At 39.9% G+C, this 27,362-nt stretch overlaps 1 protein-coding gene and 1 long non-coding RNA gene across 4 annotated transcripts in view; one reads left to right on the top strand and one right to left on the bottom strand.

The window, feature by feature from the left end:
* Positions 1 to 301: 301 nt before the first annotated feature.
* TCF21 (transcription factor 21) lies at positions 302 to 6,690 on the bottom strand. 2 transcript variants are annotated; one of them, XM_055264524.2, is made up of 3 exons: positions 5,960 to 6,690; positions 4,001 to 4,098; positions 302 to 2,656 (listed from the first exon to the last, which is right to left on the bottom strand). In XM_055264524.2, the coding sequence occupies exons 1-2, from the start codon at positions 6,407 to 6,409 to the stop codon at positions 4,009 to 4,011; spliced, it is 540 nt and encodes a 179-aa protein (XP_055120499.1). In that variant the 5' UTR covers positions 6,410 to 6,690; the 3' UTR covers positions 302 to 2,656; positions 4,001 to 4,008. The 2 variants fall into 2 exon arrangements, with proteins under 2 accessions (XP_055120499.1, XP_055120488.1); XM_055264513.2 differs by lacking the exon at positions 302 to 2,656 and having other exon boundaries at positions 3,554 to 4,098.
* Positions 4,036 to 27,362, top strand: part of LOC134735620 (uncharacterized) — a 334,319-nt gene continuing 310,992 nt past the window's right edge. For both annotated transcript variants that reach the window (XR_010118900.1, XR_010118901.1), the window contains exon 1: positions 4,036 to 4,124. This is a non-coding gene — a long non-coding RNA (uncharacterized lncRNA). The remainder of the gene's footprint in view (positions 4,125 to 27,362) is intronic.

The following is a 27,362-nucleotide window of genomic DNA, read 5'->3' as shown; positions in this document are numbered from 1 at the left end:
CCTGGCGTCCCTGCAACTCCAACTCCAGGCCGACTTCCCGACGCATACAGTGCCGGACCAGAGCAAGGCCAACCACTCGCACTGGAGTGATGGGGAGATTTTTTTCTGGCCCGAGAATGGACCAAGGGACTCTCTTGCAGGGGACGTGATTCCAGGGCGCCCCCAGATTTCTCTCTCCCTTAGAGGTCGCAACGGAGCCAACGGAAGTCTGGCTTTAATCCACTCAGGACTTAAAAACATCATCTAATGACTGAAATCTGTCTGAGAACACAGGATGAGCGCATCCATGTCCACACACCCGGGTGGAACAAATCTTTTATTTTCTGAAGACAAGTGCTTTGAAGTCCAGACTGAATGGCATTTAAGAATTAGGAATCCATTGCGTGCCATCCTGGAGTGAATTAAACTAGAGTCCAGAATATGCAGCTTCTTTAAGAAAAAATTCTCCTCTGAAATATTTTCTTTCCCACTGCATTAAGTAGTGTTCGTCATGAGACATCTGAAAACATTGATTGTTAAAACGTGGTCCTGGGACCAGCAGCAATGGCATCACCTGGGTCCCCACTTCAGACTCTGGACTCAGGATCTCTGGAGGGTGGAGGCGTCTAGGTGATTCTGAAGAACCACTGGCTTAAAAGTCTCCTTGGTCAGTGTTTTCCACTAAATCAGTAAATATATAGAGCCAGCGGAGCTGGAGCTCTGTTTATCGCTTCTCTTTTTAGAATGAAGTCTCTGTTTGACAGTGGGAAAGCCTGCTAGAATGATCCTGAGTTGCTTGTGAAGTCATACAAGCAAGGAGAGAGAGAGAGAGAGAGAGAGAGAGGACTTCCCTGGCTGCAGTCCAGATTGGATATCTGTCTGCTTCTGAGAACTTGCAGACTCGCTTACTTGAAACACTTCATTCTCCGTTCAGGCGTCTGTAAGCTGCTTTGGTTGTTCTCCTGGTTCTTTCTAAAAGCACCTTCTAAGATAGTTTTCATAACCTAGAGGTCATAGGCAGGATACTCCCCACTCTTAACACCCCCGACCCCCAACCTCCAAACTATACTGGCTTGAGGCCAAGGGAGTTCCCCATTCTTTTTATGAAGCTACCCACCCCCTATTCAAATTGAGACACACCAACTACCTGGGCTGGAGCTGGAGCAGGGTAGGCTGGGAGTTTTACCCTTCTGGGAAGACCAGAGGAGAGAGACCTATGGTGGGTGTGGGTGTGCTGATGATCTGGAATGGGAGAAAGGCCCACTGAGAAGGAGAGATGTTTAGACTGTGGGTGTGTGTTGCAGGCATGTGTGGTGTGGTCACGTTGTCATGTTCCTGGGCTAGTGGCAGCCACCACCCAGTCATTCCTACCTCGATCCTCACTCCATTCAATGGACAACCATGGGGACCTGAGTGTGCCCAGGCCCCTCCTTGGCTGAGGCTCCTGATGGGACTGGGCAGCCTCACCATCAGACACCAGTGTCATCCTATCTGCAGGTGCCAGGCTCTGACTTTGCTCTCTGGATTTCTAGGAAAAAGAAAGTTCTGGACAAATTTAGAGAGCACTGGAGAGAGGTGCAAGGTGAAAGAGAGAGAGAAAGAGTCAATAGATACCAAAAAGAGGTATTTTAGTTCGTGGGGAAAAAAAAGATCATTGCCTGGATGCTATAAACACACACCCCTTGGAGCTTCCTGCCTGAGACACTTTCAGTTTGGGTCTAGGCACAGATAATTCACTACCCGCCACTTAGTAAAAGTAACTGACATTTTCACGGAACCTTTCCTTTACCAAGGGATTTTACAGATATAATCTCATTTGAGCCCCACTAAGCCTCTGTAAGATGAAAGAGGAAGGTCTGCATATAATGATTATTATCATTCTCATTACCTTTATCCCTGCTTGCAGAGATGGGAAAACTGAGGATCCAGGCTCTTTCAAGAAACAGCTAGTTGGGTGCAGAACCAGGGTCAAATCTACGTGTTCCCTATTCATAGCCACATGCCTCCTGCCTAAAGCAAAGGCTTCAAATTATTGGTAGGGAACTATAGATAGCCATGAAGACTTTCTAAAAATCCACGTATAGATTGGGGTTGTAAGGGAATGTGCAAGAAAAAGTTATTTCTCTATGGACGGCCTGCATGGAATCCTCAGAATTTAGAGCATTTGTTTTGTAAAAACGTGAGTGGGAGATTGGAAAATTTGCGAAACGTGAAAGGCAAACAATTGAATCACACTGGGGACTCTTTGATTTGAAATCTGGATAGGTAGAGGCATGGGCTCTATCCCTCTGGTAGAAAGGACAGAACACATGAATTTGAGGAACGGGACTCTGGCCAGAGTTTGAAATGTGTTCTTGAAAGTCAAGTTGGGGTGGCGGTGGTGGGGTGATGGAAGGGTATCCTGACATCTTGAAAAGTCCTCCATGTGCAAATAGGTGGATGAAGTCACCGAAGTTCTCAGCCCTTGGAGAATGGGGAATTGCGCTTAGTAATGTGGTCGCCACCCTTTGGTAATGAGGTCACTATCACTGACAGAGAGCACACCTGGCAGAGCAGCTTCTCCAGTCGGGACCAGCCTAGCGGGATCCTTCCTCCATGGCCAGGCAGAGGGCTCCACCCGCGAAGCGGCCTGTGGGGTTGGTGGAAGGGCGGAGAAGCTCTCGCTCCAGGTACCAAACTAAGCCGAGAAAAAAGGGTAAAAAATCGAAAAGAAAGAGCAAATGAAGCGGAAGTTTCAAGGCTCTCTGCGAGGAATAACAGTATAAATAACCGAAGACGTCTTGTAAACACTGCGGTCATAACCCCGAACATTAAACAGCCCCGGTGGCATCTGGTGCATCGGCCGCCGCGGGCTGCGCTGGGGCAGTGAGGGAGCCGGGTCCCAGGCTCCTCGGCCTTGCTTCTCTGTTTATCTCAACTTAATCTTCCCCTAGGAGCTGTTCCGTAGCCTGGAAAATGTTTAAATTAAACCCAGTCCGCCGGAAGTCGTGGCGGGAGCTAAACGCACCCGCTAACCGCAACCAAAAGGCAGGCATGCGGGTTTATTGTTAGAATTAATTAATGGATTATTAATAAGAAATGTAGATAAGGTATGCTGCAGAGCTTTGAAAATCCTGAAACACACCCTAAGGGTTATGGAATTTACATCCTTCATAGCTTCTATTATTTCTTCACTAGTTTGCAGCTATGCCCACACCTGGAAGGTGACAAAAGGTGGAGTTTACTTTCTCGCACGTGTCAGCAGTCATACTGTGGAATCCATGAAAATTGGATTTCCTTTTTCTGGTGCGTTTTACTCTTGTACTGTGTAACTGTGGATAACTTTAACACTGCCCATTCTTTGTTTACAGTTATATAATTTCTATTAGCCTTAAAAGTAACCGACATATTTCTTTTTTAAGGTTTCAGTATAAAACATAATCTGCATCTTCATTATGAAACTCATATGCAATTTTCTTCTATCTCTAGAAGTTTAGATTGAGGTTTAAAAGAACCATTTTCATTGTCAAGCTTCCCCATAGTTTCCCACTTTCTTATTCTAAATATTTTTAAAAATCACACCGAATATCAGAGCTTTTAGCAATATAAAGAAAGATTTATTTTCAAAAGTAGCAAAACTGGTTTGAAAAAAATATATATCTTTAAGTGAATTACTTTATAAATGTGACTGTCAAAGTCAGCTATCCTATGATCTACATTTTACAACATATTGTACAAAAGATACATTGATAGGCTCTTATCTATTTATATATTTATAATTACATATTGCACTTGGACCAGCAAGGCTTGCAGAGTCATTCACGGTAGAAGTTAATAAAGTTAAATAGATGGGAATCTTTGTAAGTACAATTGATCTCCTCTGGTTTGGAAACGAATCTCCTCGTCGTTGTAAAGTGTTCTCGCGGGGTGGGACAGAGAGAGGAGCATTGCGAGGGGGAAGCAGAGACAGAGAGCACGAAGGGCAGGGGTCGCCTTCCCGGGGCCCGCTCCCCCCGGGAGCGCGCCTTTCCCAGACTCGCACCTCCAAGGTCAGGACGCGGTGGTTCCACATAAGCGGCTCGCGGTCACCACTTCTTTCAGGTCACTCTCGGGTTTCCCGGCCACCATAAAGGGCCACGTCTGCGGGAAAGAAGAAGGTGGAGGAGGTAAGTGGCCGTGGCGGAGGGGGTGGGGTGGACTCGGGGCCTGAGATGAAAGGAAGGGGGGCGGTGGGGGCAGGCGGTGCGCTGGAGAGACGGGTTATCTCTGCAATTTACTCCCGGTCCTAGCGCACCCCGCGGCTGCATGAAGCAAATAGATGCCTTGGCGCCAAGTCACGGCTCAGAGGTGGTGGTGGTGCTGGTGGTGGTCTTTTAGAACGAGAGCCAAAAGGGCTCATACTGGGTTCCTTGTGAGACTCAATGCAGGAAGCCCTGGGCAAGCTGAGAGTGGGTGGTGCTGTGGCACTGCCTGGAGGCAGACGCTCTAGCAGTCTGAGCGGGAAAGCCCAGAACGACCCTGTGCCTGCTGGGCACCGAGTTCGGGGCGAAGCGCCCTCCTGGCCTCCTTCTGAGGCGGTGGTCGGGTTTCAGGGCCCTATCGCTTTCATTGCCTTTCATCGCCACCTATTTCCCTAGTCCGACTTTCGTTTCTTCCATCGCAAACACCAGCTTTGACTACAGCTTCTAAATTAATCACCACCTCTTAAGGAAAAAAAATGCTAAAAAAACTACATTGACTTTTAATTTAAGATCGTCTTCGTGCTGGACTGAGAAAGCATGCTTTCTCTTCCTTTCTCCTGGCTGTTTTATAATAAAGCTCATTTAAGTTTCATATTCAAAGATGAAGAGAGTAGCAATTGTAAATATTCGAGGCAACACTTTCATTTTAGGTGAAGATTTTAAAAAGCTATTTGCTCATTGGAAAAAAAAAAACCCAAACTTTCAATTGGAGGGAAAACATTTTTCATGGCAAAATGTGGGTTTGCATCTTCTTCTCCAGCAATTCCAGAAACCAATTCGGTGAGAAGACAATTCAGACCTCTCTCACTACTGCTCTAGTGCTGGCTGATAAGACTTGCCTTTTAAGAGGAAAAATCTCTCATTCTTATCGTATACAAACAGAGGTCCTAGTAAGTTGTTGTTATTGTTTTTCTTTAGATCCTAGAAGTTTTAAAATAAAATCAAATAAAAAAATTAATATATATTTCTTAAACAGTAAGATACATTTGAGAAAAAAGTGGATTCAATGATTATCAGTTTTTTTATTAAAAAGTTAGGCTCAATGGGCATTACTTTTTAAGATAAAAGGTTAACATTTCTTAAATCTTGGATGAGAGTGACCTATTTTAGTATTTGTTACACTCATACTAGTGAGGACTTACTGATTTTGCTGATCATTACTAGAACTTCTAGGATTTAAAAATATTAATCCACTTACAGGAGAAGCACAGAATATTTAAGTGGTTGGGGGCTTACATGGACAATTTAGGGGGGCATACATGTGTCCTTATCCAATGGTCCTAAATATGCTTGTGAAAGAAACAGAGTTGGGTGTTTTTATTTACAAGGAAAGGAAAATCAAGCTCCACTCTCTGCTAAAAGAAGAAAAAAGGATTAACAAAACGCCTCTCCGCTCGCAGCGTCTTGTCAGTGTTCTCAGTTCCGCAGCAGCCACTGCACCCCAGGGAGGATGGCGATGGAGCGGGCGCGGGGGATCCCTCCTCTGTGCCAACTCAATACACTTGCAAACCTTTAATTGGGCTGCCACGTCAAACCCTCGCATAAATCACTCCCGCTCCGGGGGCTGGTAGGGCAGAGAGCGAGGGCCGTGTCTAGACCGCCCGCCTCCGGTCCCTGGAGGCTCTAGGCCCGCGGTGGCCGAGGTGTGTAAGTCACCGCCGCGCCCGCACCCCCACTCCCAGACCCGCGCGCACTCGCGCCCACCGCAGGCGGGAGTGCGGGCGCGCCTGGACTGCAGCTGCAGCCCCGGGGGCACTCACCAGGTTGACCGGGTGAATGTACCCGTTCTCGTATTTGTCGTTAGCCAAGATCTGCCTCAAGTGGGCGATGTAGCTGGACGCCAGCCTGAGCGTGTCCAGCTTGGAGAGCTTGGTGTCCGGGGGCACCCAGGGCAGGGTGGTCTTGAGTCTGGAGAAGGCCTTGCTCAGCACTCGCATGCGGGCCCGCTCTCGCGCGTTGGCGGCGTTGCGCTGGACCTGCTTCCCCTCCTGGCTGACCCCGCTCAGGGGGCTCTTCTTGGTGGGCGCCTTCCTCCTCTTGCCCAGGCCGCCGCGGCCCTTCGGGGGAGACCCATTCTCGCAATTGGAGCTCTCCTCGGTGCTCTCGTTGGAAGTCACAAATTCCTTGTTCGAGTCCATTTTCAGCCCGTCACATTCCAACATTTCCACCTCTTGAAGGTCCTCCACATCGCTGAGGGAGCCGGTGGACATGTTTGGGGGTGTGGACGAGGGAGAGAGAGAAAGAGAGAGAGAGAGAGAGAGGAAGAGGGTGTGTGTGTGAGAGAGAGACAGACCCTGAAACCAAGAGGCCTCCCGAGTGTGGCTCAGCCACCTCCTTTTGGGAGCTGGAATTAGGGTCTGGTTGGGTCTCACAACGCTTTGCCCTTCGCAGAGTTGTGAGAAGGAACCTCGAGGACTTCTGCAGCAGAGGAACCGGCTCTCTGTTTCTCCACTCCCAGAGTCGTGGCCGTAGAGGAGTGTGAGCGAGCGCTGAGGAATTTGGTGGACACTAGGAATTTATCTGGGGAATACAGGGGCGGATCCTTGCAGCCCAGGGGAGGGGCCTGCTAGGCCCCAGCAAAGCGCTTAGACCCCTTTCACAACCAGAGGGAAACTCAATGCACAGACCCTGATTTGCAACTTGTAATGTAAATCAACTCAACTGCATCATGTACTTACCAGCCACCTTCTCCCAACTGTGGCCGGGGCCGAGGAGAAGCATGTCCTGTCCATCTCTAAAAGGCCTTCTTTCCCTCTTAAGACGTCACAACTGGTTGTTACTGAGAACTTTAGAAAAACGACTAGATCGTTTGGCTCTTTCTGGGCCTTCCACCTACACTCCATGCCCTCTCTCCTCCCAAGAAAACACGAATTAAAATACAGGGAATATCAACCGCATCCTGCCAACACCTCATAAGACTCCAAGTCTTTACCGAGATTTCCTTCCACCTTCCCCGGGATAAATGAAGACAAGTGCTTCCTAGAATCTTTATGGTGATGGAAAAGTAAGTATAAAACATTTCACCTACACCTGGTCATTTTCAAGACATCAAAGGACTGCCTATGTGTACACAAACATACTTGATTTGCACACTCAAACCCAACCACACAAAGCTTAGTGGGAGTGGGTAGGGAATGAGAGGGCAGTTTGAGTTTGTGAAAAACATTATGTTAGTTGACCATCTTTTCCTAAAAAATGGAAACTTTCCCCTAGGTTTTTTTTTTTTTCTAGAAATGCATTTAATATTGCCTTGAGAGTCTTAGTTGCTCTCACACATCACCTTGCCTGGCACTTTTTGTGATGCACCGTCTCTTTCAATGCTGCTGTCTTTGTCTTCTTCCAGCCTCTTTAGTGCCAGTGTTCCTCATATGAAGCTGACATTACGCAACATAAAGCAAGCTTATCCTTTTGAGAAAGGTTCTTTTCCGTCTTTAACCCCAGCTCGAACCATCTTTCCTAGAAAATAAGAAAGTCTCCTGGGAAGTAGGTAGAAAAAGCACAGGGAACCAGAACCTAGGGATTGGATGAAATTGATGCAATGAAACCAGGGAGACTGAAGGCATAAATCTCTCTTACAATTTATTTGCCAGGTTTTCTTCCCTTGCAGGTATGCATTGAAGTTGAGGGGCTGGAGCAAAATGTAAGAGTGGTTTCTGAGTGGTTGGCTTAGGGTCTGAAGGCTTCTCCTACATTAAGATATCATATCTCTAATCCTAGACTCAGCTGGGAATTCACTAACCTCTAACGTTTTGTTTTGCTAGCAGGGTCTTGTTTGCTTTCCCCCTATGCTGTAAACTAAACAGATTGTCAGCAAATCAGTCTTTATTAATGAATTAGCAACCCCTCTTCCATAATATCTTCGCTGAGGATCCAAAATTTGTTAATCACCAGTGTGGAGATTTATGAGCTCTCTTATTTTCTGTTGTTTGTGCAGGTGGAGATTTAAATGACCACATCCACCCTAAGATTTATTGTGAGAATGATTGATGTTATAAACCAGGAAAAGGACTCTTCCCATAGCAGGGATGACAGAAATATCAAGTTGAAGTTGCCTTTGTCTTCACATACAAATGACCCAGTACTACAACACAAAAAGTATAATAATTTAATCTGAGGTTCAAGACAGCAGTAAGAGAACACCTAGCAGGCCTGTTAAAAATTTCTCCACTAATTCCTCAACTAGTTTCCTTTGATTTGCTCTCCCTTCTCTCAGTCTTGGTAAAACATGAAAGTTAAAGTTATTTTTAGACTAAAGAGCTATGTGAAAGTGGGCATTGGCCAATACTTTGTGAAATGTGTGTGTGCGTGTGTGTGTAGCTACTAAGATATCTGCAAAATAACTACAAATAATTAATTTGGGCTCTGGAATGTGATAATTATTATAAATCCAAACTATGGCTTTACTACGTAACAGGCTATTAAGCTGTGATTTTTCTTGTTGGAGCCATTTTTTTTCTTTTTGGCTCTGGCTCTCTGTTACACCTTAGTTAATGGACTGCTCAGGCTGTCTGGGGAGATAGTAACAATCACAGTAATATGTACCACTGAAAAGATTTCTGTTGTCTGTATATTTTTCAATGTTGGAAACTTAAAAGTACCAATTTCTGGAAGCATGTAAAACTAGCCTCATGTCATAGGCTGGTTTTTATGCTTAGCAATTATTTTTCTTCATAGCCATATAAGAAATAATTAAGTCCCATGTCCATTTATCTTGCAGTGAAACATTTAGGCTGAGCAAGGCTAGTGGGATGGTAATAAATTTTTGAGTGTTTCTAAAATTCTGTAAAAAGATGGCTTCCAGTTTGGGAGTAAGAGTCGAAGAATGCTGTTGCTTATGTATCTTGATATGAAGTCTTGGAAAAAGAATATTCATATGAAAAATACTTTTTTCTTTAAAAATTTTGTGTCTATCCCTGCTAATAAATAATAAACACTTAGGGACAAATGGGTGGGGGAAATGACTTCTTGTTGGATTCTACTGAGCAAATCAGTTAAGCTGTAACTTAAGCTGTGCCAAATTCTCCCAAAATATAAACTATATTCTGTGAGAAGAGAAGCACTTTTAAGAAGCTGTATTAACCCTTTTGGTACATTGACCATTTCTGTTCCAAAGCACGAAATGGAAAACTAGTGATTTGAAAGTATGAGATCATTTCTAAAAGTTCTTACCTGACTTTTAAGAAACAGTTATGCCCCAGAGGCATCTGGCCAATTTGCTGCTCACTTCTAACAATTTGTTTTGCAAGAAAGACTATCTTTGAAAGATTTTAGTGCTAAGGAAATTTTATCTCTGAAAGCTGTAAAATGAAGATTAGGCATGGAATGTACCCTTGAACTTAAATCCTGGTTTATCAACTGATACATTTACAGGAAGTTCAGATTTGATTCAGTTGCACTTGGATGGAATAATTTGCTTCCTTTTTTATGAGAAGGAAAACACCATAGGCTTCCTTTGAACTGACTTCATATGCCATTACATAATCTTTCTCAGGGGAAAAATATGCCTTTAAATTTAAATGTTAATCCTTTTCTCTTACTCCTCATCATTTGGTCAGGAGACACAGGCTGGCAAATCGGCAAAACTGCCCATTCTCTTTTTTCTTCATTTCTAATTAGCACCTCTAGATGTTTTATTCATTTTATTTGATGGTAACTATCACCACTTTAAATATTTGCCAACTTTCTATGCAAGTTGATGCCTTTTTTTTTTTCTTTTTTTGATGGAGCCTTGCTCTGTAGCCCAAGCTGGAGTGCATCAGCACGATCTAGGCTCACTGCAACCTCCGCCTCCCAGATTCAAGAGATTCTCATGCCTCAGCCTCCCGAGTAGCTAGAATTACAGGTGCCTGCCACCATGCCTATCTAATTTTTGTATTTTTAGCAGAGGTGGGGTTTCACCATTTCGGCCAGGCTGTTTTCAAACTCCTGATCTACCCACCTCGGCCTCCCAAAGTGCTGGGATTACAGGCCTGAGCCACCGTGCCCAGCCAGGTGCCTCTTTTTTGATTTTACATAATTATCTCTGTACTTTTGGTTTGCTGCTGATTGATTGTTGTCTATCTCCCACTTATATGCCTATCAAAATCTGACTTTGTTTCATTAAATTTTAACTTTATTTCATAAAGTGAGCATTACCTCTCTTTGCTCGTTCTGAATTATAGTGGTGCTGGCCTGTTATATTTTGGCAGCCAAAGTGAATACGGCACTAGTGAGCTTGGTGGCTAGCTAAGAAGGTCAATAACAGTGATGCTGGGTGTTGCTGCTACCTTTACCTGGCATCAGCTGGGAGACGGTATAAATCCTGGATGGTATAAATCCATTCAGTAATCAGAAGTCTTCCGCGTGTTCACTATACCCTAACCCCCTCTTTTCACATTTAATTCAGTGAATTGTAGATAAGATGCCACATTACTAAGATTTAAAGCTGGCGAATAACAACAGTAAAGTCTAGGGGAAGATTCTGCACGGTTCTTTGAATCCAGGAGTTAATCTTGCATTTCACATGTTCCATAATACAGCTTTGAAAGCAGCCAAGCCTATGCACTTGAAAGTCAGTTTACCCTAAGGTGTAAGTGGGCCAGAGAAAACTCGGGCAGACAAAGAGAGTTAAAAATTTTGCAAAGCCAGTTTAATGTCCTCCTAAGTTTTCTAATACTAGAATAATTTTATTAGACCCTGTCAGTGTTAGGAAAGAGAGAGAAAGGGACTGAGCGACTCCTGAGTCAGGTACCATGCAGGGACCTTTGCCTCCATTCTCTCATTTCATGTATTTTCTCTCCTTTCTGTTGGCACTACTAAAGAAAGAGCTGCCACATGAAATGAATAGTGTATTAGAAATGTATGCCAGAGGCTTTCCCCTGTAATAAAGTTTTAGAAAAACTGGCTTGAGTGATGACTATTCTGTATCTTAAAATAAAGCTTGAAAGCAAAACCTCCCAAGTTTTCACAAAAGGAATAAATCTTCTAGGTTGTATGGGAGACCTCTGTAATGCACTGATATGTTAAATATAGTTTATTGATGGGCATAAAACAATACAGGCCAACTTGCTGTCAGCCTCCTTCCTGTCAGCTTGGGAGAGTATGGGCACTGGAATCAAAGGCTCCTTTGGGTGATTACCTCTTTGGGATTATTTCCTGGTGGCAGGTGCTTTCAGCTTTGAGGAGACAAAAGTTGCAGGGTTTAGATCTTAGGACCAGCAGGAAAGTACTGAGTGTGAATCCTGACTTTAGGAAGATGAAATATTTCCAGGCGATGACGCAGTTTAAAATAGAGACACGAAGTAATAGTTTGTCAGAATTCGATGGGGCTGAGGACCAAGGAGGCCGTAAATAATCACAGACTCTGTTCCAATGAGGTATCAGGGACAGTACTGCCCACCTGACCCTGTGTCCTGATTTGCCTCGTATTATTCCTTCCACTGAGTCACGTTGCCATGAATGGTTTTTGCTGTTTGAATAATCATAGTAAATGTGAGAAAGCTTCTATTCTGTTATTCCCTATTTAGAATATGTAACCATTGATCCCGAAATTATACAAAATGAGATAGACTTGAGCTGTCCTGGGATATAATGCTTAGAACCCTGTCTAAGATGGTTTAAGTAACGTAATCACCAGAAGGACTTTGTTAAAATAAAAATCTCATCTCTACCATAGAAACCTGATGGGCCATCCGAGGCCCACTCATTCAAGTAACATAACCCCAAATCTGCCCTCTTCTCACCATCTCCCCTGCTAAACACAGGATCAAGTCACTAAAGTCACTCAGATGATAACAGTCTCTTAAATAGTCTTTTTGTTTCCATTCTTGTCCTCTTAAAAACTATTGCCAATAAAGTGGTTCAAGTCATTCCCCTGCTTAAAATCTCTTAAAGCTTCTCATTGTGTTTAATATAAAATCCACACTTCCTATTGCGGCTTGCATGACTCTGGTTTGCTTGCTACCCTTTAATCACGCCGGCCATGTCTGTGGTCCTCCAAGACACCACACCCGTGCCTCCCTCAGGACCCTTGCCTTGCTGGTTTTCCAGTTTGGATGTTTTTGTCTGGCCCTCTGCATGGCTGAGCCCTTAGATTTCAGGTCTGAGCTCAACTGTCATTTTCATGTGAGAACTTTTATGAGCATCCAATGAAGAATATTTTTGTTCCATGATTCTATTTTATTTCCTAATAATAAAAAACAGTAGCTAACATTTACTGTTTATCACATACCAGGCACTGTTGTAAAGCCCTTTCCAGTTTAACAAATTTAGCCCTAGTAACAACTTTATAAGGTAGGAAACTTATAGATGAGAAAACTGCAACACAGAGAAATTAACACACTTCTTTAATTCATAAAATTAGTGTTCTAGTCATCTATCGCTGTGTAATACCCAAATTAGTGACTTCAGTTATTATTGTTTCTCTTGGTTCTATGGGTTGACTGGGCAGCTGGGTGGTTCCCATGTGGGGACTGTCATGGTGTTGCAGCCAGAAGGCATTTTACATGGCTAGAATCATGTAAAGGCTGGACTAAGCTGAAATCAAAGGGGATTTCTTCATTCACACATCCAAGCCTCAGCTGGGATGGCAGGAGCAGCTAGTTCTGGGCCGGCATCTCTCTCCAGACAGCGTCTCCATGTGGCTTCCTCAACCTGACAATCTTAGGTGGCTGAAGTTCTAACACAGTAGCCAGCTTCCTTCAGAGTGAGCATTCCACAAGACCCAGATGCAAGACGAAAGTCTTCTTATGACCTAGCCTTGGAAGTTATACAGCATCACTTCTGCTTCATTCTGCTGGTCAAAATCGAGTTCTGGGGCCATCCCAGATTCAAGAGCAGGGCTTGTATAAGAGCATGAATACCAGGAGGTATGGTTCAGTGGGGGTGATGGGGGGTTGAGTGGGGGTCATCCTTGGAAGTTGGTTACCACAGTGCATAAATGCCAGAGTCTGGACTAATACACAGACAATCTGACTCTTGAGCCTTCACTTTAAACTACCATGTTCTGAAATTATTATTTTTTAAAATTCTGTTTACTTTGTTATTATCTCTCTGCCAACCCCTCTCTAACTATAATGATAGCTTTGTGAGTACAGGGCCTTGATGTGTCTTGCTCAGTTGTGTACTCAGAACCTAAAGCAGGGCTAATATATAATATGTACTTAATAGTTGTTGAATTAATGAAAGAAAGAATGAATGGATGGATATTTTATCTTTTTAAAAAATTACTCAGTCCCCAGTGTCAGATATTTTAGATTTTAACATTTGGAAGGTACACTGTAAACTGTAAAGTATAATAATTATTTAGAGTACTAACAAATCTTCAAAACACAGTGGCTCAGACAAGCCACAGGTTTACTTTTCTCTTTCGTATCAGTGCAGACCCAGGCAAGTGGATGACTCTGCTCCATAAAGACACCCAGGGATCCAAGTTTTTTCTACCTTGTTACTCTCTCATCCTTTGGTGGGTGACATACCTGAGTGAAGCCAGCTTACCTTCACCAGCCCTGAGGAAGTGGGAAAAAGAGGATGGAAGGCAAGCAGATTCCTTGTAATAATGGGATCTGAAAGTTATGCATATAAGTTCCACCCCCATCCATTGGCCTCTTTAGCTGCAGGGGAATTTGGAAATATGGTTTCTAAATATGCTGTGCTAAAACTTAGGGTTGGGGGAATCTATTAGAAAAAAGGAAAGGAGCCAGTTCACAGAATCTGCCAGTGTATTTATAGCACAAATGATAAAGTTAACTATAATGTAAAGACCTGAGTCTCTTGTTTGACCCTGATATAAAGTTTACTTTCTGTATAAGCTAGCTTCATTGTTTTTATGCAGATGACAGTTCTTTGTGAAATTTATAATTAGTCAGAATCTAGGGCTAGTGGGCTTCATGTCTTATTTGGAGCTCAGAATCAGTTGAAAAACATTTAACAACTCACCTCTGGCTACATGCTTGAGGTCACACACCAATGTGAGGCATTCCAACTAATGTTGTCATTAACTTACCTTCAAAACACAGCTTTATAAAATCCTGTTTTTGAGGCTAGACCAGTAAAAATGTATAGGTTATATTTACTAACAATCAATGGCACTCACTAAAGCCCTCCAAGTTGTTTTATAAGAGTTGAGAGCAGCTCTTTAAAATAAATTGCTCTGTCACTCAGGCTGGAGTGCAGTGGCACAATCTTGGCTCATTACAACCTCAGCCTCCCAGGCTCAAGCAATCCTCACACCTCCTCTTCCCAAGTAGCTGGGACTACAGGTGTGTGCTGCTATGCTTGGCTAACTTTTAAATTTCTTGTAGAGATGAGGTCTCACTATATTTCCCAGGCTGGGCTCAAACTCCTGGACTCAAGCAATCCTCCTGCCTTGACCTTCCAAAGCGCTGGGATTATAGGCATGAGACACCACACCCGGCCTGACATATTTTCAAGGTTTGATAGTGGTGTGCTCTTTTAGTCAGCTTAGGCTGCCATAACAAAATACCATGTGGCTTAAACAACAGAAATTTATTTTCTCACAGTTCTGGATGCTGGAAGTCCAAGATCAGGGTGCCAGCATGATTAGGTTCTGGTGAGGGCTCTCTTCCTAGCTTTAACTTTAATTTCATTTAGCAGCCTCCTTCTCACTGTGTCCTTACATGGCCTTTCCTCTGAGTGCATACAGAGAGACAGGCAGAGAGAGACAGAGAGAGAGAGAAAGAGAGAAATCTCTTCCTCTTATAACACCACTGGCCCTATCGAATTAGGAACCCCCTTTAAGACCTCATTTAAGTGTAATTATCTCTTGAAATTTCTATCTCCAAATACAGTTACACTGGGGGATGGGACTTCAACATGAATTTCGGGCATACACAATTCAGCCCATAAAATTCACTATTAGAAATTATAACCAAAAAAATGTCTTTTCTTTATTATTATTCCCAGTTTTCTACCTATTCAAGATTAAGAGAAGATATGCCTAGGACTCTTCTCTCGTTTGAAGATTTACTGTAGATTTTATACCTTTGGCAATAATGGTAACAACAATAAACCTAAAGCATTGGCCGTCTTGATTTTCCTTTTTGAGGAATCATTAGGATGAACTGTACATCTAGACTCATGATCTATGATGGGGGCGGGGAGGTCATCTGATTCTCATTCCTAAAATTTGCAAAGAGAGAGGACTATTCTTTAGTTAGAAGCTCTAAATCAATTTTAAAGAACCATTCGTAGAAGAATTTAGGAATTCTTTATCTAGTGCATTTGAGTACACCACACCGCTCCCACACAGCAATAGACATGGGTTAGATCAATTTAGTAATAACATTTGCCAAATGATTTTGGGGGGTTACTCCATAGACAAAACAAACAGTTAGTTGATTGACTGTACTGGGGTCTTTTCAACTGGTCACTCTGACATATTTTAGATAAAGTCAGTATTATTTTAAGCTAAAATGTTAAGCAGATACTACACTTCTTCCTCTCACACGAATAAGTAAATTCTTTTTCCTCTCAATCTAATTGCAAAGCCATCTACAGTGAAATAACTTGCCCAGGAAGGATAGGAGTCACGCTTCTCAAATGAATTTGAGTGGAAGAGTAAACTAAATGTTCGATGGAAAGTATAAAGCTTACATCCTATCAAATTTTAAAACATGAAAGTCCTTCATAGAATTATGATTTTCTGTTCATTTTATATTTTTCTCTTAAATTATTGTGGTGGGAAAATACTCCTGGACTGTGAACCAAAGGACCAGATCCAAGTTCTGCTTATACATCTAACTAGTTGTATGAACTTGGACAAGCCCTTTAACTTCACTGGGTCTCAGTGTCCTCTTTAATGTGCTGACAGCAGGGATGGGTTCCATAGGGCTAATTGAGATGATGCATACAAAGGGATTTTGTTTAGTGCTTAACATGTAGTAAACATTTACAAATACTGGTGGTTGCTGTAACAATAGTTGTTGCCGTCTCTTAGGCCCTTTTTAACAGTAACATTCCATTTTTTTTCCATTTTCATTTTTGGCTAGGGGTAAGATTTTATAGAATATAAGACTTTCAGCAATAACAAAATAATAATAATAATAACTCAAAATGAGTAAAAGATGATAGTCATATGTTTGCATCATGAAAAAACATAGACTTGCATTGGATTTTTTATGGAAAATGGAGCCAAATTTTCTATTGCTGATGAGGGAAGCCCTCAATCAACAAACCAACCAAATAAACAAAAATGCTTTTTAAAATGATGCTGTTGATACTTTGGGAGGCTGAGGTGGGTAGGTCACTTGAGGCCAGAAGTTTGAGACCAGTCTGGGCAACAAAGTGAGATCCTGTCTCTATGAAAAATAAAAAAAATATCTGGGTGTGATGGCGTGCACTTGTAATCTCAGGTACTCAGGAGGGTGAGGCAGGAGGATCACCTGAGCCCAAGAGTTTGAGGCTGGAGTGAGCTCTGATTACATCACTGCCCTCCAATGTGGGTGGCACAGCAAAAGGCTATCTCAAAAAAAGAAAAATGATGCTATTGAATAAAAACTTTAAACTTTTAGAAAGAAGGAATAAATAGTCATGCCTCTCTAATAATGATATTTACATATGATTTCCCATTAAATGGGGGCAGGTAATAGAATCACGAAGCCTCCATTTCAGTCTTACTTAAATATATACATTTTATTTTAATTTTCATATATGCATTCATATTCATATATATTTCTAGTATGAAAAAATCATCTGAGAACTGAATCAGTTATTGCATGCATTATTTATCATTTTGTCTTTAAGAAGAAATTTTAAAAATTATAGTCTATTGTTATGTCAAGAAAAGCATTGAAAGGCTTAAATGTTTCACCTTCAATTTTTCTATTTCTACCAAGTGATTTTACTTGATTCCAATTATTTTGCATCCTTTTCTGTCCTTTTGATTATCTTTTACAAGGTGTTCAAAGTCAGTATCTTAATGATGAATAATCTTAGAATAACTGTAGTTTATCTTCTCATGCCTTGTGGACTTTTATCCATTAGATCAAAATCTTCATGGACTTCCCAAGCAATAAAGAATTAGCCTTAGAAACTTTACATAAACCATATAGGTTAGGCAGCATTTCCATTTTTCCCCCTTATTTTTTAATAACTTTTCTCACTGTGGAAGAGACTCTTGATCAGACAGATGTCTTTTCTTTTTCCCTTTGGGCTCTTCATTTTGTGTTACACATTTTAAAAAAATCCTTAAAAGACAACATGAATATAATATGCTTGGTAAGACGTGTTCTTTTTTTACAAAAATTAAACATTGACATATAAAAACAACTCACATTGTAAGGGGCTTCCATCTTTCATACTGAAAGTGTTACTGACACATACCATGTGAAACGAGTTAAAGAGTAATTGTATCTCAAAGCGTCTGCAGCTATTTTTTTGTCCTTCACCTATACAAAATGACAAATAGGAATAAAACATTCTTTATCACATCCTAGAATACTCATGAATTTTTATATCAAGCAACTGATGTCTATTTTTCAAAAAATATTGTTTTCGTGGCATGAAAGAAAAATGTAGTATACTCTAGGCTGATGGCTATTTGTAAGATGGCAGCATACTTTATCATCCCACAAATATTTCGACAGGGAAAATGTTGAGAGAGATGATGTCTTTTTTGACTGCTTGTTTCTGAAATGTTAAATAAACTACATTAACATGCTTCACTTACATTGTTTCTAAATATGCAAAACCATCAGAGGAATTTTCATCATTAGGATAATCCATGCCAATTTTTTTTCTTCAAAAATATAAAGATAACAAACTGGTATTTTGGGAAAGAGCTTAAATTATGTAAATAATTGCCTTCCTTTCTCTGCTTCACAATCATTGTAAGTTCTTAAATATTCTAAAATATTTTAGTTTTCTTTTCTCATATTTTAATTTTTGGTCTGGGCCAGATTGAGGTAAACATGCTCTGTTTCATTTACAATTACATCCAAAAGAGTGGGATCACTTTGTCCAAATCATCTTTTTGTTTCTAGTTTCTATAGTTGATTTCCTTTGACGACATGCACAATGTTAACTTCAGTTAACAGCTACCACTCCACAACCAAACTCGACTGAGAGTTGTAAACTTGTGGAAACAAAAAACTTAAATGCCTCTGACAAAAGGGAAAAGGATTTTTAAAAGGGTAGGCAAGGCATAAGTTATCATGAGGGCTGTGGGTAACTCTATAGTGTAAGTAGCTATTGACCTGTCTACCAAGTTACTGAAACCTCTCCCCAACTCCAGGAAGGAAAATAAAGTGTTAGTAGAAGTTTCCTGTAATCCTTCCTCATCGTGACATAAGATCCCTTGGGAAATCTGCTGCTGTTGTAGGATTTCTCTGCTTCTATGTGGAATAGTGGTTATCTTTCCAATGCCATATTCTAGGCCCCTTAGCAAGTGGTTCAATTCATTCTTACTCAGATACCATCTTCATCAGCAGGTCTTCTCAAATTGCTGTGTTTTTTACATTCTAGTTTCACTTCAATATGGGCACATAAACAGAGTATGTAAATATTAAAATTTAGCACACTGGAGCTCTTTCTTCAAAATGGCAAACAACGTATAGATTGCATTAATTGACTGAAAAGAAAAAATTAAGTATTTTAAAGATATTATGACAGAATTTCCCTTTTTAGCAGCTTTATGGAAGTATAACTTGCATACCATAAAATTACCTCTTACGATTCAATGATCTTAGTAAGTTTATAGAGTTGTGAAACCATCACTACAATCCAATTTTAGACCATTTCCATTACTCCAAAAGTTCTCTCCTGCCCATTTGCAGTTAATCCTCACTTACCTAGCCCCAGGCAATCATTGATCTGTTTTCTGTGTCTAAATATTTGCCTTTTCTAGACATACTACAGAAATTATAAAATACATGAATCAGAATATGTAATCCTTTGTATCTTCCTTCTTTCACTTAACATGTTTTTGGGGTTCATCTATATTATGGCATATATTTGTATTTTGTTCCTTTTAATCGTTGCGTGGTATTCTTGCATTTCAATTTTTAACCAGATATTTGGCATATTATGGAAACACAGACCCAGCTAAAGGCCAGCATTTTTGACTTTAGTATTAAGAACCATAGGCCGGGCGCGGTGGCTCACGCTTGTAATCCTAGCACTTTGGGAGGCCGAGGCGGGCGGATCACGAGGTCAGGAGATCGAGGCCATCCTGGCTAACACAGTGAAACCCGGTCTCTACTAAAAAATACAAAAAAAAAAAAAAATTAGCCGGGCGTGGTGGCGGGCGCCTGTAGTCCCAGCTACTCGGAGAGGCTGAGGCAGGAGAATGGCGTGAACCCGGGAGGCGGAGCTTGCAGTGAGACGAGATTGTGCCACTGCACTCCCGCCTGGGTGACAGAGTGAGACTCCGTCTCAAAAAAAAAAAAAAAAAGAACCATATATTAAGTGTTTTAAAGAGAAACAAAATAAGTACTGTCCTTTCACTTCTGAAAACCATACTGGAGTGTGATGACTAGTTCTTCCAGTTTCTACAACATTGTAATTTGTTGTGGGAAGGTTATAATAGATAGACCAAATTTTTCTTTCTATCAGTAATTCCTGAGAAAGAAACTATGTTACTACTATGATCTTTTCATGCAGACACTGGCTTGGATATATTATTTTTGCTTCTATTCTTGGATTACATTAGGTATGAAGAAGGAGGAAAAAATTGAACAACAATACAAGATAGAAAGCAAAAGTTTAATATTATGCACCAGGAATATTGAGACAAACTACAGTTATATTCAACATCATGGATGAATCATAGAAACGTGCTTAATCATAGGAATGTTGAATGAAAAATCAAGCCACAGACTACATACAATATGATTGCATATTATATATTGTATGTGATAAAACTATCTAGAAACGTAAGGGATTGTTGAAAACAAAATTCAGAATGTGATTTTATCTAGGGATTTTAGGGGTATGTGATTGGAGGAGCACAAAAATAGATTTATAGGTGTTGGCAATGTAGTTTTTGTGTTGAATGGTGGTTCTGGGTGTTTTAAATGAATGGTGGCTAAGGTGTTTGTGTGGATCAAATATTATGTAATTATGTACTTGTATGATATAAAACCATGAAACTCAATATAACCTCATAAGTTTTATAAAGTCATTAATTTATACTTTCTGGAATAATGTAGAAACTGATTTATATTTATGATGTTGATAGTCATTCTTTCATAGTACTGAATATTTTCATTGTTAACATTCAAAAGAAAATCTACAATCCACTCTCCAGCCATATGCCAGAAATAACAACCTGTTGAAAGTCATAACTTCAGTGAGACCAAACAATTTTTTTTACCAACTTGACTGAATATATTTGGGGTTTACCACTTTAGCCTTTGGGACTGATTGTTAAGTTATTTTTCCCATTCACCTTTTGGGATTTTTCACTACGCGTTAAGCACCTCCATTAGAGAGGAGGGAAAGGGTAGGAGAGGAGGTTTGTTATTTCAGTGTTGGTTAGCAAGCTGTACTGGTGAGAGTTATGGGACAGACACTGAAATTAATAGCCATACCAAATATTTTGGATTATCTGTGAAACTCACTATCTATTGAAAGGTGTTCTTAGAGTTACAAATAAAAATAGACCTTTTGGATGGGTTCTGCATCAAGTAACAGAAAACCCATTTTGATTTAAGAAAGAAGTGGAGAATTTATTGGCCCATATAGGTCAAAAGTCCGAGGATATAGTTGCCAACTATAGAGCTTAAATTATTAGAAATCAGTCCACATTTAGCCGGGCGTGGTGGCAGGCGCCAGTAGTCCCAGCTACTAGGGAGGCTGAGGCAGGAGAATGGCGTGAACCCGGCAGGCGGAGCTTGCAGTGAGCCGAGATTGCGCCACCGCACTCCAGCCTGGAAGACAGAGCAAGACTCCGTCTCAAAAAAAAAAAAAAGAAAGAAAGAAATCAGTTCATATTTCTCTCTGCCTTCTTTTTTATTTTTATTTTATTTTTATTTTTATTTTTATTTTTTGAGAGAGACTGTCACTGGTTGCCCAGGCTGGAGTGCAGTGCCACCATCACAGCTCACTGCAGTTGCCCAGGCTGAAGAGCAGTGGTGCAATATCGGCTCACTGTAGCCTCAACCTCCCACACTTAAGCGATCCTCCCACCTCAGCCTCCCGAGTAGAGGGGACTACAGGTGCATGCCACTATGCTTGGCTAATTTTTATATTTTTTGTAGAGATGGGGTTTCACCATATCAGCCAGACTGGTCTCAAACTCCTGGGTTCAAGTGATCTGCCAGCCTTGGCCTCCCAAAGTGCTGGAATTACAGGCGTGACCCACTGTGCCTGGCCTTCTCTCTGCCTTCTGCTGGTTGACTTCTGTGTCAGCCTCCAAATGGCATTAGAGTCATTGCCTGATAGTCCAGACCTCTTCCCAGGCATAGCCTTGGTGGGAAGAAGAGGGAATGCTCTTCTCTTGCAGCTCCAGCAAAAGGTTTGCAGCTGTGAAAGGCCCACTGGACAGCACAGACTTAAACCTGAACAAATCTGTGGGTCACTTGTTCTCTCTAGTCTTTCCCCCAGGCACAGATGAATATTTTTATTATGTCATTATGTCATATCTTTGACCCCCACTTTCACCTATACTCACTCTTGTGATGAGAATTCTTTCCTTCCCAGTATTCTGAACTTGCTCTTGTAAAGCCACTGTCATATTTCTAATGAAAAATACCAATGGCCTTTTTCTTGGTTTTCATCTTCTTTGGTTTTTTCGTACAGCATTGGTAGCTGGTTTATCATTGGTTTATTATAAACATTTTATAGTGTTTACCACCAGTTTACACAAAGAGTGCATAAGTATATTTTTTATGGTAAAGCTTCAAATAAAGCAGAATGAAAATGAGAAAGTTCCACTTCACACTGCTGTTCTATGCCTCCTCTTTTCTCCATGTGGTGGTCAACCTTAAAGTCCACCAAATACTTACAGTCTATGAATATCTCTCATCTATTAATATAGATATATAGACGTGTGTGAGTATATATTTTACATATATTTTATAATGTTTTAAATTTTCTTCTTATATATTTGGAACCTTAACCACATATATATTATTCTGTGATTTAATAATAGGGCTTGGGAATCTTTCCATGGTAGCAAGCATAGATCTACCTTTCCCAATGGTTGTGTAATATACTGTGGTATTACATCATAATTTAATCATTTCCTGATTGATAGGCATTTAGGTTAACTTTTAAAATGTTATTTCAAATAATGCTATATCACTTTCTCTATTTTTTTTTAAATACTACTTTTGCTTGGATCCTGTGACGCTACACACTTTATATTGTTTTCACATTATCTTTGATCACTTGTTTTATTTTCACTGGGTCCTCTTACACAACTTACCTAAATGTGGGTATTCTCAGTTTCTCTTGCTGTTTTTTTTTTCATTTTCTTTCTTTACATTAAATGGTCATGGTCATTTCCAAGTCTTTAATTAGTAGTTGTACATGTATGGTTGTCCAATTAGGTTTTTCCTCTGGATTTAAATCCTGCAGTTCAGAAATGAATCTTCAAATGCCTTCTGGTCATTTCCTTATGCATTTGTCTCACAGGCAGCATGCCCCAAGCTAAGCTCTTTACTTTCTCTTTCAAACTCACTCCTCCATGTCAATGTTGATCATTGATGAGAAGGAAGCCTTGGCTATTTGATAAGAAGAAGTAATTGGGATTTCAATGAAATATTTGAGAGAATTTTGATTGAATAAATTTGAAATCATTACTGAATGTTAGGTAATTTTTTGTGAAATATGTTTTGATTGATTAGTTGTATAAGTAGGGTTTGCATTAATAAAGCCATATCAATAAATTGATCAATATAAAAAGTACAAACAATAGGAATTATTCCTGTCCAAGCAGGACTCTCCTTAAATATATAAAATAATGTTATCAATACCTATAACAACTCATGCCTCTTGCCGGCCCCTCAAGCTCCTTTTTCATTTAGCAAATATTTATTAGTACCTTCCATGTATCAAGTAATGTACAAGATTCTGTGGACTTTTATGATTTGCATGCCTCTTGTTCATCTCCATCTCCGTCTTATTCTTTGGGTTGAAATACAAGGTACAGCATCTTGTTTAGGCCAGCAGGCTGTACTTGCAAGCTGCAAATCAACAGATGAAATGCTGAATGGGCATTTATTTTCTCCTTACATTTAACACACGTTTTGAACTGTCACATTTTCCTGTCTTAGTCTGTTTTTATCAATTTAGATGTGTGCCTTAAATAAAACAATTGAGTTTTTTTGGCTGCAAAATAGCCAAGTCTGAAGCGAAAAGGGATCCCTAGTTTATAGTGACCTTTCTCTTCTTTCAGTGAACTAGCTGCTGGAGAGAAATGAGTATCTTAGAGGCAGAATAGTACAGCTAGGTTTGGTGCCAGATGAATGGATCATTCTGCTCCTTTCTGGCTGCATGAGCTTGGGCATAATTAACCTATGTAGCTTCATATGCTTGTTTTGAGGATGATGTGAGATTGTACAAATATACACACACACACACAAATAGCACATCTTAAGTACTCGATAAGTATTAATTCATTATTACATGCTCTATTTTGTGTTTCCTGTATGTTTTAGGTTAGAGGTCTTTTTCTGCCATTTTTAAAGTAAAATATATTATTTCACTTATTTAGATGTATACCTTAATCTAAACTTTCTAGAAAAATCATCATTCTCTGTATAATGTGAACTGTTAATGAATTGTCAGCTATCAATCCCAATTCTATGTGCTTGAGCAAACAAAGTTACCATGGAAATCTCTGTATAACAAAATGATTATAAAACCCATAGAATTGATGTATTTTAATAAACAATGTCTAAAATGTGAATTTCAAGGCAATCAAAATATTTGAGATTTTAAAATACTTGAATTTTTGCTATAAAAGAATTAGATCCATATCGTTGTCATAATTTTGATAAAACTACTGAGATGTATTATACCTGTGGACAGATATAAAAACACCATTCTACCATGTGATATTTAAAGAAGTTCAAAGCAAAGAAATATATTTGAAAAATCTGGATCCCATGCCTCTTTAATGGCCATATTTCACTGTGATAAGATTATATTTTACATTTCTTCAACACATTTGGTAATTTCATACAAATGTAAATTTTATATGATCCTTTGTAACAATTCTTTCTTTATCAAGTGTTAAGTATTTACAAGAGTACAAGCTCATTTCATCAATATTAGCCTCCAAAAGTACTATTTTCATTTAAAAGGCGGTAAAATAATTTGTACCAAGGTGCACAGGACTAGCTGTCTTACATTCACTAATTGCTTGCTTATTGAAAGCAAATTTATCAATTCAAAAACCCCTCTAATTTGAAGGAAAAGATCTCTGTGCCAGGTGGGTTGAGGGCTTTACATGCATCATCATATTCAATCTCATAATAATGTTTCTAGGTGGATAACGTCTCCCTTTACACACATAAAACCAGTACTTAGAATGATTATTTACTCAAGTTCACTCTTTCAAAGCAGGGAGAAGCTGATGAAAACCAAGTCTTTCCGAGTTGTATTTCTCCATTGCCTCACACCATTTCCTAATTATCTGCTTGTGGTAGAAATATTTCTTAGTAGAGAAACTTCCAAATGCCTTTATTTGTTAGACGGACTGGTTTTCTCTCAGAGATGGATTCTTGGATCTTTTTAGAATTGTTCAAACTGTTTCATTTTTATTTTATTTTACTTATTTATCAACAACATTTTAAATATTTATTTATTTATTTTTTTAGAGGCAGGGTTTCACTCTGTCACCTAGGCTGGAGTGCATACTGCAGCCTTAAACTCCTGGGCTAAAGTGATCCTCCCGCCTCAGCCTTGTGAGTAGCTAGGACTACAGGCACTTGCCACCACATCTAGCTAATTTTTAAATTTTTTGTAGAGACGGTGTCTTGCTCTGTTGCCCAGGTTGGTCTTGAATTTCAGTCCTCAAGTGGCCCTCCTGCCTCAGCCTCGCAAAGTTCTGGGATGCTCAAACTACTTTAGGGAGTCGGCTTAGTATCTTTGTAATATGTGTAGACATCTACTAATTGCATATATATGTATATTAACTTATTAATTATGTCTCTATTTTCTTGAATTTAAAAATTGAGATACTCCTGTTCCCAGGGGTACAGGCCATGGACATAGAGCAAGCAAGCTTCATTCTTCTCGAGCAACACAGACTAGAGGAGACAGAAACCCAGGACGGATTCTTGATACTTCTTGCTGTCTCATTTTCCACATCAGATAATCCGTAACCAATTTCTCTTAACTCTACCTTCTAAAAATCATTGGAATACATCCATTTCTTCCATCTTTATGGCTAACACTAATGTTGAAGCTACCCTTATCCTTCACCCTGATAACTGCAACTGAATTAGTGCGAAGAAGTCTCTCCATATCCTTTCTTGCCCACCTTTATTTATTCTCTGTGATGCAGCCAAAGTAATCTTTGGAAAGACAATTCTAATTAGGCCAGTCTTCTGTTTTAAACTCTTTCCTTTCCATTGCATTTAAGTTGAAAACAGTCTTAGTCCATCCAGGCTACTATAACAAAATGCCCTAGCCTGTGTAATTTAGAACCAATAGAAATTTATTGCTGAGGAAAGTCCCAGATCAAAGCATCAGCAGATTTGGTGTCTTTTCCTCATAGATGGCACCTTCTGTGTCCTCATGAGGCAGAAGGGGCAAGGAGGCTCCCTCAGGCTACTTTTATTAGGGCACAAATCCTATCCGTTAAGGCAGAGCCCTCATAACCTAACTACCTCCTAAAGGCCCCCTCTTAATACTAGTGCATTGGAGATTAGGTTTCAACATAAGAATTTTGGGGAGACACAAACATTAAAACTATAGCAAAAACCAATACTGGTTTTTGGTGGGAGATGGACTGAGTGTGGCACATATACTTATTAATTTAGTGTTTTAAATATGTAGAAATGAGTAGTGCCTTCAATGTGTTTTCTCATGGTTTAATATTATGAAAAGTTACTATTACCTGCTATGAAGATGAAACTTGTTTTTGTAGATAATTTTCTGAGCGATCATATTAGTACTAAAATTCACTTATAAGACCAACATGATAGATAGGAAGTACAGTATAAAGAGTTTTGACTTTCCTGGAGTGAGACTGTCAATGTTTGAAACCTGCTTGTTTTGCTGCTTCCTCACTGGAAAACTTACTTGAGTTCTCTGGGCTTTGACTTCTCCATCTGGAAAGTAGGGACACCAGCAGTTCCTATTGTGAGGATTAAAAGGGAAAATACACATAAAATCCGCTTTGGGGAGCTTGGCACACAAAAGGTATTCAGTAACTTAGAGCTGTTTTCATTAGGTTCTTTAGTAGTTAGGCAAAATCTTGTAAAGAAGACCTACATAAAATATTTTACCAAACTGCTATTACTTAGATCAATAAATGAGAACTGAGCAAGATTACTGTTCTTAAATGTTAAAATAAGATACAAGTTAGAAAATAGAAAGGGAAAATTACCACAGATAATTAGGGAATCAGAAAAATTTAAAGAGATTACTTTAATTACTAAATTACTTTAAAGAAATTTCTCCTTAAAGAGTAAACAACGATCATTTTGGAGAAAAATACGATATAGCAAAACTTAAACTAGGAGAGACAAAAAAATCCCCTAACAGTCGTTAGAAAAATTGAAAATCTGTCAAGACTTTCCACTGTCCCCTCATCAAAAAAGCAACAAGCCTAGATGTTTTTTTCATGGGATTCTATCTCTAAGGAACTGATAACTCCATTATTACTTATACAGTTTCAGAGGATAGAGGGAAAAGAAAGTTCCCAAATTATTTTCATGAAGTGAGTATAACATCGATACCAAATATTTTTTTTTTATAAGTAGACAGTTTATTTGGGTCAAGTTTAAGGGTTATAACCTGGGAGCAAAGACTCAAGTTGCCTGGAATCTACACTTTGATTAGCAGCAGTTGCAAGAGGAGTTGTAAAGACAAAAACAAAGAGACAGACAGTGGGCTGATGCAGAGTTGTTTGCCAGAAATTTTATTTATTTAAAGAAATAACATTGGTTATTGATTAGATATATATCATTATAGTTTAGGGTATGAGATATAGGATCCAATGTGGTATTATTAGTTTAATATATATCTACTTGTGGCAATAGTGAACAATTT

The sequence above is a fragment of the Symphalangus syndactylus genome, chromosome 2, assembly GCF_028878055.3.
Source record: "Symphalangus syndactylus isolate Jambi chromosome 2, NHGRI_mSymSyn1-v2.1_pri, whole genome shotgun sequence".
Taxonomy (NCBI): Eukaryota; Metazoa; Chordata; class Mammalia; order Primates; family Hylobatidae; genus Symphalangus; species Symphalangus syndactylus.
This window is presented reverse-complemented; position numbering and strand designations above follow the sequence as displayed.